The sequence below is a fragment of the Capra hircus genome, chromosome 10 (assembly GCF_001704415.2).
Source record: "Capra hircus breed San Clemente chromosome 10, ASM170441v1, whole genome shotgun sequence".
Classification (NCBI taxonomy): domain Eukaryota; kingdom Metazoa; phylum Chordata; class Mammalia; order Artiodactyla; family Bovidae; genus Capra; species Capra hircus.
The window spans coordinates 59,264,694-59,276,710 of NC_030817.1; the positions used below are offsets into that span (position 1 = coordinate 59,264,694).

Consider the following 12,017-nt stretch of genomic DNA (forward strand, 5'->3'; position numbering starts at 1 on the left):
CCCAGTACCTGGAGTAGGGTGTGGAGCTCCTGGACTAACTTGGCTCCTGCTGGCTGGGGGAGGGCCAGGCCACCCTCGGACTGCTAAGGAACCGCCGTTCACAAACCACTCCTACCCGCACCGGGGCTGGAGGAGGACTTGGCAGCGAGGATTGTGTTGTGCCCAATAAGGGCGAGAGAGTGTATTGGAAAGAGTGAAAAATGGGTAAATCCTGGAGACGGTGGCCCAAACATTTATTACAAATTGTTTTAACACAGAAAGCATGAAAAAGAATAGTCCATATTCCAAGTGCTCAAAGAGCCCCTCAGCAAAATATTCCTCAGAGTGAGAAATTGCAGCTCTAATGAAACTTTCAAATGGAAAGTAACTTCCTCACGCCTGATGACTAGGCCTCTACCGGAAGGTAGCAACTGCTAAAATATTTTCTTGCTGCTGCACTGCGGTCAGTGGTGTCAGACTCTTTTAGACCCCGCAGACTGCAGACTGCCAGGCTCCTCTGTTCATGGGAGTCTCCCTGCAAGAATACTGGAGTGGGTTACCATTTCCTTCCTCACGGGATCTCCCTGACCCGGGGATTGAACCCCACCACTGCTGCCTTCTTGTGCACTGGCAGACAGATTCTTTACCATTAGTGCCACCTTGGAAGCCCCAAAATATATCCTAGAAAACACTTTATGTATGCATATGTTTCAATTCAATTCAGTTCAGTCGCTCAGTCGTGTCTGACTGCGAATGCATATATTTACTGTATTTTTAATTTGCATAGAGAGAACTGCACCTACATTAAAAATTATTCTTTAAGATTTTAAGCTGGAGTGTGAGATGGTGAGCCGTGTTTTAGAACTCCCGCCTCCCCTGACACACACATACATTTCAAAAGCATTTAGTGCCATAGAATACACGCTCGCCTTGTATGTTTCTTCTCCAGTGACTTAACTGGGACTTCATAGTTTTCTCCTCTTGTTTCTGCACTGGGCAAGCATTCAAGCCAGGTATTCTGATAGTGATACAAGTGAACAAGATGCGTTCCACACGTGTTAATCAAAGGTCCCAGCCCTCAGCACAGAGTGGAGCCAGTAGGTGTGTCCAAGCTTCTCTGCCACCTCCCCTTCTGCCTGGCAACTGCAAATGAATCCCACATCTGGATCACATCTGGATCTCTAGTCTCAATTCCTTTTCAGACCCCATTCCTACATTTATAAGTGCTTGGTGATCATAACTAGATCTCCCCTTATTCCCTCAAACTCAGCATGTTAAAAACTCAGAATCATCATCCCTCCCAATCCCACCCGCTCTTGTGTTTCTAATGCTAATGGCATTGTCATCCTGACAGGTCATCCAGACAAAACACTCTGCTTTCACCTTTGACTTCTTCCTGTATTCCCCATTCAGCAATTCACCAAATTCTGTTGATTTCTGCAGTTTGCCTTGAAATCACCCACTCTCCTCCATTCTCCCTTCTCTGCCTAATTGAGTCCCTGATCTCTGCTCTCCCAAGAACTAGATTTCTAAGTGATTGCTCCCCAGAAGTGGTTAAACTTGGCAGCATGCAACTGAATAAATGGCTAGCAGACTTATTTTGTTTGGTCTGTTAGACATCTTTAAGCAATTTTATTTTCCGTGCCTTTGGGCAGGACATGTCCAACCCAGCTCTTGGCCCACTACTCCTCGTTGTTCTCAGCCTGGCCCCTAAAGGCATTTGAGTTTGCAATCCCATTAAACCTCCTAAAGTGCCCTCTGCTCAGATCTATAGCACTGGCTCTGGTCATCTGGCACAGTCCTCTTAATCTAGCACTGAAGGCCCGTCACATCCTAGATGAGGTTATTTCCCATAACCCTCCTGGGCTTACCATGTTCTCCCACCAACCGGATTTGCCATCCCCATCCTTGTCCTCATCTCCCCACTTCTGGGTCTCTGCCAACATTGCACCCTTCCTTTGGAATGCCATTCCCACCAGGTGCCTCTGCCCAGTTCTCACCTGCCCTGCAAGGCTCAATTGTGTTGCTGTCTTTTCTCTACACCTTCCCAGAACTACCAGGGCCTCTAATTAATGCTAGGAAATTTTTAAATTATTTTTAAAATATTACATACTGTTTTGTCTTCTTTATTTTATCTTTATAAGCCCTTTGAAAATTTCTATTTTTGTAAAATATACATAAGATTAATAATAGTAGGGCATGTATATAATCTATAGCATATATAGGCAATGCTCAAATATTTCACTACCAGAAGTATGTTGTAAATGTTTAATAGAGACCACTAACTAAGAGGATGAGGGAGATCAATTTTTTAAGGTCTTCTGTATCCCCAAATATAAGGCTCAATCCCGCCCCCAAAAATTTATTAATGGAAAAATAGGAAATCAGCTTAAATTCATGTCTTTGGAAAATCTGTCATGCAACAAGCTTCTCTAATTACTTTATTTTAAAATGCTTTATTTTAAGCAGCAACTTTTTTTTTTAGGAAGAGCTTGAAATATCTGAAAAACTCTTAAATTCATGCTAATTTAGAATTCTTAAGAGGGAGAGAAAGAAAATTAACACAGATGTAGTCATTATTCCTGGGGCTATGATCTCACAATTGCAAGTGCTTGATATATATATACTGTGTTTATAAGCAAGCTTTTTCTAGATCACTAAAAAGTAAAAATGCCATACATAGTGGTTATAGAGATCATGAAAATGCACACAGAGAAGAATGAAAATAATTGCCCTGATGTTATATAAATGGATGTTTGTGGCTTGAGAAGCTCTTCCTTTTTGTGAGTGGTACCAGGGCACCAGTCATGGGGGTGAGTGGCAACTTGCACCCCTTTGGCCTGCATCTGCCCCCTTTTCCTAACTCACAAAGGTATCTAATAAACTAATGAGAGCCCTAATGATAGCATTATAGATATTCAAGCAACTTGGATAAAAGTAATAATGATGTGCTCTGGAAAATAGTAATAAATGACATACTGACTCTCCATAGGAGACTTCGAATTCAATTGTTTCATAAAATGAAAATGGGGAAAACTGAGATTTCTAAATTGACATTTTCTTATAACATTTTAAGTATATATGTGTAACTAATGAGTTAAATATTATAATAAGCATTCCTTATATTGAACTGTATTCATATTTTTTTTAGTATTTTCTGCTTGACCAAATCCTTTTTAAGAGGGTGATAAAGTTAATGATCCTTTTTTTAAATTAGTAAACTGTACTTATAGTTTAGGATTTTAGTAATGTATGAGCTTTGCACCTTTCACTTTCAACTCCAGTTGTATTTACCTGGCTTTCACCATGTCAAAGGCTAGTTTCTAAGCTGATAGAGAAGTGTCCCATTTCACTGAGAACAAACCCCAGTAAACTTGTTATTCAGAAGAAACTTGTCAATTCATAGACTTTCTAGAGTAATTTTAATCCTAAAATATTTAATTATAATATTACTTGCACTAACAGTTAAGGACTACTTTGTAGCCAGTGGGTGTGTCTGAAAGGAGTTAAACTTCGTGTTTCTTGGATGACTTGAGGTACACTCACAGCCAAGCCCACCTGACCATCATCCTAGGAACATTTTACGGATGAATGATGAGCTCTGTCATTCTGACCGCTGTTTACCCAAAACATACGCTTTTTCATGAGGCTTGAGAATCAGAAGAAAAAACCCACAAAACACTGAATCTACTTAGTTAGATGAGTTTGCCTCCCCCCCGCCCCCCGCCCCCGGGAGTAAAAGATATTTAAGTGTTACCAAAACCAGGATAGAAGATGGTTTTCCCATTTTGTCAGTAGTGCTTTTCTTTAGCCCTTCACGCATCTATAGGCGTCTTGTCTGAACCTGAGTTAAAGTAGTCCTGCCTATTTGTTTTTTATTGGTTACCTCGTGTTTTTATGTTGACAAGTAAGGTTGGCCTCGTAGCTGTTCACATGACATCATTTTTCTTTGTTTCAGAGGGTTTATTACCTCTCTTTGGAATTTTACATGGGCCGAACATTACAGAACACCATGATCAACCTTGGCCTGCAGAATGCCTGTGACGAGGCCATCTACCAGGTACATTATCTCTGTATTTCTCTTATTCTCTCCCTTTAAATTTCAGGTTCAACTCAGGAACCTCGGGGAGAGATCATCCTCCCTAAAAGAAAGAAAAAAATAAGATGAAAAATTGTTTCTGTAGACATGGCTGTTACAAACTATTAGACATGTACACTATATTACTACTGATCTCTGGTTTAAGAGGAACACAGTTAGAGAACTAGTTTTGCCCCATGAGAATTTCGTTCTGCAATCAGTTTTTGACAGCATTCCACAACAAATTGCGGTTTAGAAATTTGCATCTGAACAGCCTTTAAAGGGTACTTGAGTCCCTGCTGTCAGAATCACAAGCTTTTCTTTGGACTCCTATCTACTTTTTAAAAATGATCAAAATTTGACTGTTCTTTGTATATCAAGACATTATCTGAAATTAATAAGCTTTTAAAATTCTGTTGTCATACTTTCTCCATTGCTTCATGAGATGTAAAAATACACTTCCTCTTTAAATGAGAAGCTTGAGGTCTTGAACCTGATGTGCTAATTTGTTTGTATGAACATATTTAACTGGTCTTCTCCTGACCTTCAAGTATATTCTTACCAAAAATAGTCATTAACTTTTCTGATGTGGTTGATGGGAGGAATGTGTATTTGCAAAGATGCACTCTAGATGAGAGACTGTTTAAATTGCTTTTGTCCTGGCATGGGGTTGTTGTCTCCTCATGTGGACAGCTGCTTGTCACAGGGCTGGTTTCCTTCATGTGGGTTTAGCAGAGCATTCCGTGTCAAAGAACAGTTGCAGCTCCTCTTTGCTTCCCTTTTCTTTGCTTCCCTTGATATCAGCTGAAAAAATATACTTCCTTTGGACCAGAATCCAACCAGGTGGGATGAAGTGACTCCTTGCTCAAGGAGTATAGCCTACTCTAGACTCGAATGTTTAAGAGTGTTACAAATCCTAAGCACTAACCCTAACCCTAACCCTAATTATTAGGGTATTAGCAGTTGGCGTCACAGGGACCCCAGTACTCTAGTGAACCGGGAGCAAATTTGAAAGCCCTTTTAACAATGAACAGAGGCAGATCCATTTTTGAACTCTTTAGAAGACGCAGTTATCAAGACTTGTACCAGAAAGCAACTTTTGATATAAAGATAGGAATTCAAATTGGTAACCAGCCCCATGGCAACTGGGGTATCCACTTTAAGCATGCATTTTTAAGTGTGTATATTATGTTTCCATGTAAAACAATATCTAATTTCATGGATTGCATCACTTTCAGATAAGAATGCAATCATTTCACAAAGGACCATCATTAGCCAGGCATGGGCTAGATTATTATCTAGGCAGCAAAGGACAGGTCTTTTAATTTATCTGATCATCAGTTTCCTCATGATAAGATGAGTAGTCCAAAGTGATCTCTGCTGCTGCTGCTGCTGCTAAGTCGCCTCAGTCGTGTCCGACTCTGTGCAACCCCAGAGACGGCAGCCCACCAGGCTCCCCCATCCCTGTGGGTTGCCATTTCCTTCTCCAATGCATGAAAGTGAAAAGTGAAAGTGAAGTCACTTAGTCATGTCCGACTCTCATGGACTGCAGCCTACCAGGCTCCTCTGCCCATGGGATTTTCCAGGCAAGAGTACTGGAGTGGGTTGCCATTGCCTTCTCCAAAAGCGATCTCTAGGACTACACAATTTTGATATGAGTCCATACTGCTGCTAGTGGCCTCTGGCTGTGTTGGTTCTAACACTTGAGGACAGAGAGCTGACTGTCAACTAATTCCATCCATCCCCAAGGTTATAGATGCTCCTCAGCCTCTCACAGTCTCTCTCTTTCTTTCTTTTTTAAATTGAATATAGTTAATTTACAATATTGTGTTAGTTTCAAGTGTACAGCAAAGTGACAGATATATATATATATATATTCAGTTCAGTTGCTCAGTCATGTCCAACTCTTTGCGACCCCATAGACTGCAGCACACCTGGCTTACCTGTCTATCACCAACTCCCAGAGCTTGCTCACACTCATGTCCATTGAGTCAATGATGCCATCCAACCATCTCATCCTCTGTCGCCCCCCCTTTTTAGATTCTTTTCTATTAGAGGCTATTACAAGATACTGAGTATAGTTCCCTGTGCTATACAGCAGGTCCTTGTTGTTTACCTATTTTATATGTAGTAGAGTGTGCATATGTTAATCCCAAACTCCTAACTTATCTTCCCCGAGACTGTTCCCTTACAATCTGTTATCTACCCCAGAGAGAAGTAGAGGATTTTAGGCCCATCCCAGCTGGACCACAGGACTGAGGTTTCCCTGACTGCAGTCTGGCCCCAGATCTTACAGGCAGCAACTCACTAACTGGTTTTGGGTTAACAACCTTTGACCTCAGTGAGTAAATACGTTGTGGTCATGAAAAGATGAACTTTAGTCCATCTCAGAGAATCTGACCTCATATCTTTCCGTAATTTTCAAATTTAGTCCAGGTAGTGTGGACTTAGTACTAGACTATTTCTGAGGTTTTACCCTGACAACAAAAAAATAACTAAGAAATAGTAATAGCCAGTATTTATTGAGGAATATCTACCCAGGAATCATTCTGAGTGCTTTGTTTGTATAATCTCATTTAATTCACAGTCCTAAATGAAATAGATACTATTGTCATTGTTTTATTTTAGTTGCTAAGACATGTCCAACTCTTTGCGACCCTGTGGACTGCAGCCCGCCAGACCCCTCTGTCCATGGAATTTTCCAGGCAAAAATACTAGAGTGGATTGCTATTTCCTTCTCCAACAGATACTATTATCCTCATTTTATTTTAATTTTTTTTTTAGTTTTATTATTTTTCTTTTGGTTGTATGGCACAGTTTGCAGGATCTTGGTTCCCCCACCAGGGATTGAACCTAGGCCCCTGGCAATAGAAGCATGGAGTCTTAACCACTGGACTGCCCCCATGTCCTCATTTTTAAACAGGAGATAAAAGTCATAGGGAGATTTAGTACCTTGCCCAGGGTCATGTAACTAATAAATAATAGAGTCTTAATGGATATTTAGAGCCCATACTCTTCTCCAATCTGCTGCTGTGCCCTCGCAGACAGTCTGCATCTTCAGTAAGCATCTGCAGGGGTTATCTGATGTCAGTTCTAGCACTGACGGACCTGGAAGGATTGAGTTCACAGATGAACCTGGATGCCCAACCCAGAGCTTTAGGACATGACTGCTCTCTCTGAAGTGGCCTGTTTGTATCCACGTTCAATGTTGTTTTCCTTTCATCCCCAGCTTGGCTTGGATATGGAGGAGTTAGAAGAAATTGAAGAAGATGCTGGGCTTGGCAATGGTGGTCTTGGGAGGCTTGCTGGTAAGAGACGTTGTGAATGTGCTGTGTTGTCTGGCTATTGACACCTTCTCAGATGCCACGCATGACTATTCCTATAGAACCAGCAGACTGTCTAGGAGAAGTGCAAGATGTAACCTAGTAGTAGATGTATTTGTTTTTGGCTCTGCACTGTGGTTTGACCAGCAAATCCCATGGACAGAGGAGCCTGGTAGGCTGCAGTCCATGGGGTTGCTAGGAGTTGGACACGACTGAGCGACTTCACTTTCACTTTTCACTTTCATGCTTTGGAGGAGGAAATGGCAACCCACTACAGTGTTCTTGCCTGGAGAATCCCAGGGACGGGGGAGCCTGGTGGGCTGCCGTCTCTGGGGTCACACAGAGTCGGACACGACTAAAGCAACTTAGCAGCAGCAGACAGACAGTAGAGAGAGGAACTTGAACAAAAGAGACATTGCTTAAAAAGTTTGGCGACATTGCTTCAAACCCCAAAGCTAACCAGATGCTTCCTGTGCCCTGAAGGGTTTCCACAGTGGCCCCTTCACTTCACTGTTCACAACTGCTCAATTCACATACTTGTGTGGTAGGACATAAGTTGTTTAGCCCTTGTGTTATCATCTTGTGCATTGGACAGTTTGCTTTTTGATTGACTAGTAGGCAGTGATACACTTGTTATACTATTCAGTCCAGTTCAGTTCAGTCGCTCAGTCGTGTCCAACTCTTTGCGACCTGAATCACAGCACACCAGGCCTCCCTGTCCATCACCAACTCCCAGAGTTCACTCAAACTCATGTCCATCGAATCTGTGATGCCATCCAGCCATCTCATCCTCTGTCGTCCCCTTTTCCTCCTTCCCCCAATCCCTTCCAGCATCAGAGTCTTTTCCAATGAGTCAACTCTTCGCATGATTGGTTCAATTTAATTAATGAATATCCTTTTTTGTATGGATTCAGTTTGTTTTTAATCCAGAAATTATTTTTCAACAAATATAGAGGAAAATATTAAAAATATAATACCAATAGCATTAAATTAAAAATATGCATCCTGGACTTCCCTGGTGGTCCAGTGGTTAGAAATTTGCCTGCCAATGCGAGGGACACAGGTTTGATTCCGGGTCCGGGAAGATCCTACGCACCATGAGGCAACCAAGCCCGTGCACAACTACTGAGCCTGCACTCTAGGACCCTTGTGCCACAAGAGAAGGCACTGCAATGAGAAGCCTTGTGCACTACTACTAGAGAGTAGCCCCTGCTTACCACAACTAGAGAAAGCCTGAGTGCAGCAACACAGAACCAAAAATAAGTTAGAAAGAAATTCAGCCAACAAGGCCATGTATTATCACAGAACAACTCTAGAGGTTGGCCATTCCAAGGTTTATTTATTCAACAGCACAGTTCAGTCAGGACTCTGCATCTCTGTGGTTCTTTTGACTTTTCATGGAAAAAAGACAGCAGCGGTAAGGAGACTCTTTAACTGTACCCAGCAGACCTCCTAGCAGCTCTCATTGGATAGAATGACTCATCGTATGCTGAGGCCAAAACCAAAACTGGTGAAGGACATAGAATTACCATGAAGAATCTAGTCAAGAATTACTCAACTAGCCTAGAAGTGTAGTCAAGCAATATTCACTTCCAGGTCCAGCCTCCCTGAAGCATAACCTGGTATGTGAACAACACTGGAATTCCATTAGCCAGAAGGAGAGTCTGCCATAGATGTCCCAGTCGGTCAGACGGGTCATATGTAAATTATACATGTCTTTCAAGCAAGGGGGCATGGAGACAGGTTTCTCTAGAAAGGGCAGTGCAAGAGACAAGGACATGTCTAACACAGACCAGTTTCCTTAGCTATTCTCAAATGGAATGCCAACATGTACGTAGTAGTAGTTTCTAGATTGTGAGATAATAAATGATGTTTGTTTTCTTCTTTATGCATTTTTATATTTTCTAACTTTTCTATGGTATTTATTTTATTGTAATTGGGGAAATGTGACTTTAAAAAATTAATACTCACTGTGCAGCAGTCTCTGTGCTTTAAAATACAAATATGGTTTCTCATAGAAAAATGTTTTGTGGCTGCCATGTTTTTTAGAGAAAGACACATTTTTACTTACCTTGATAACTCTGTCTTTTGCTTGTGCTCCGTTTAATTTAGCCTGCTTCCTGGATTCCATGGCAACTCTGGGGCTTGCAGCTTATGGATATGGCATCCGATATGAATATGGAATCTTCAATCAGAAGATTCGAGATGGATGGCAGGTATGTGACTCATATTTTTTAATTTTGTCAGTAAAATTTTGTCTTGATGTTCTGGATGATTTATAATGTACAGAATTTAACAGAGGGTATTACTAATTTCTGTAGCATTTGATGAATTCTGTCAGTCTTCCCACTTTGCTCCCCATGTAAGTTCCCTAAGAGCTGAGAGTCTGCCAGTATCACCAGTATCATTCACCACCAGACCTATAGCATCTTTTACAGTGCCAGACTCATAGGGATGCTATGAAGATACTTATCACTGAGTACCTGAATGCAGACCACTTGTAATGGGCAATGTCCTATCCCTGCAGCATGCAAAATGGAGGAGCATGTCTTTTAACTCATGATCTCTCCCAATAGCCCTTGAAGGTAGGAAGCATGTCACCATTTTTGTAGGTGAGAAAACTGAGGTTCTTAAGAGGTGAAGTCACCTCAGATCACACTTTTGGTAAATCTGCATCCCCAGATTTCCCAGTCACAATCAGTATTCTTTTCTACATTCAGAGTCTTGCCCTCTTTAGTATGCCTTTTTTGTTCAGTCACTCAGTTGTGTCCAACTCTTTGTGACACCATGGACTGCAGCATGCCAGGCTTTCCTGTCTTTCACTATCTCCCAGAGGTTGCTCAAACTCACATCTTAATATGCCTATCTTATTAGATATATAAACTCAGTTTTCTGCTTTTTTTTATATAAGATAACAGTAGGCAGCCTTGTTAACTATTATATCAAATAAATCTGGCACATATTTAATATGTGTAATTATAGTGCTCCATAGAAAATTGCACAAATAGTAATTAATCCATATAAATGACCCTCATTTTATTTTCATATAACCAAACCAGTTCTTAAGTATTTGTTTCTGTTTATCTTTAGTAATCCTTTGAGGTACAGTCATATAGCTGTCTGTGCACGGACAGTTTTCCTTGAGGTTAAATGTGATTTAGGCTTTCTCTTTCTCCCTATCCTTGTCTCATACCCATACCCCAAAGATACTGGATTTTCAAAAAAGCCTGACCTCTCTGAGCCCTTGTCAGAGTTCTAAGAGTCAGTCCAAAGGCAGCGCACTCAGGCATTGGGTTGGGGGACCTAGGCTAGAGCTAATCCCCAGGGAAGGGAAGGATGAGAAGCTGAGTGTCGTCACCATCTGGTTTTTCCTCCCTCAGTATTTGGACACTTTCTGGGCCAAAGAAAGTAGATACTAAAAGATTTTATTTGATGAGAGGTTGCATCGAGCAAAGTCCCAGAAGGAGAATGTTGGAAACCTATTGAAAGACAAACTTCCAAATTTTGTTAAGGACCAGTGTATCTTCAGGGGCTTCCCTGGTGGGCTCAGTTGGTAAAGAATCTGCTTGCAATTCAAGAGACTGCCTGCAATGCAGCAGCCCTGAGTTCGATCCCTGGAGAAGGAAACGGCAAACCACTCCAATATTCCTGCCTTGGAAATCTCATGGACAGAGGAGCCTGGCGGGCTACAGTCCGTGGGGTTGCAAGAGTCTGACACAACTTAGCTACTAAACCACCACCACCAATGCATCTTCAATTCAGTTCAGTTCAGTCACTCAGTCGTGTCAGACTCTTTGCGATCCCATGAACTGCAGCATGCCAGGCCTCCCTGTCCATCACCAACTGCCAGAGTCTACCCAAACCCATGTCCATTGAGTCAGTGATGCCATCCAACCATCTCATCCTCTGTCATCCCCTTCTCCTCCTGCCCTCAGTCTTTCCCAGCATCAGGGTCTTTTCCAATGAGTCAGCTCTTCACATCAGGTGGCCAAAGTATTAGAGTTTCAGCCTCAGCATCAGTCCTTCCAATGAACACCCAGGACTGGTCTCCTTTAGGATGGACTGATTGGATCTCCTTGCAGTCCAAGGGACTCTCAAGAGTCTTCTCCAATACCACAGTTCAAAAGCATCAATTCTTCAGCACTCAGCTTTCTTTATGGTCCAACTCTCACATCCATACCTGACTACTGAAAAAACCATAGTCTTAACTAAACGGACCTTTGTTGACAAAGTAATGTCTCTGCTTTTTAATATGCTGTCTAAGTTGGTCATAACTTTCTTTCCAAGGAGTAAGCATCTTTTAATTTCATGGCTGCAACCACCATCTGCAGTGATTTTGGAGCCCCCAAAAATAAAGTCAGCCACTGTTTCCAGTTTCCCCATCTATTTGCCATGAAGTGATGGGACTGGTATCTTCAGCTACTCCTAAACCAATTAGGAGGCAGTATTGGGTAGGAAAAAACATTTGGGCTCTAATTTGAGATCTCATTTCTAATTTGAGGCCTAATTACAACTCATTACCCTTATGAGTTATGCTGCCTTGATTAGGTTACCTAACTTCTCTGAACCTGGGTTTTCTTGTCTGCAAAATAGAGATGCCAGCTTCCCAAAATTATGATAAAAATATGTAAAATGTC

At 41.7% G+C, this 12,017-nt stretch overlaps 1 protein-coding gene across 1 annotated transcript in view; it reads left to right on the top strand.

Annotated features, from left to right (window-relative positions):
* The window catches only part of PYGL (phosphorylase, glycogen, liver), a 52,683-nt gene that overhangs the window by 1,060 nt on the left and 39,606 nt on the right, over positions 1–12,017 (top strand). Inside the window, exons 2-4 of the mRNA XM_018054351.1 lie at positions 3,938–4,039; positions 7,287–7,365; positions 9,493–9,596. Of these exons, the coding sequence (XP_017909840.1) occupies positions 3,938–4,039; positions 7,287–7,365; positions 9,493–9,596 (285 nt within the window). The remainder of the gene's footprint in view (positions 1–3,937; positions 4,040–7,286; positions 7,366–9,492; positions 9,597–12,017) is intronic.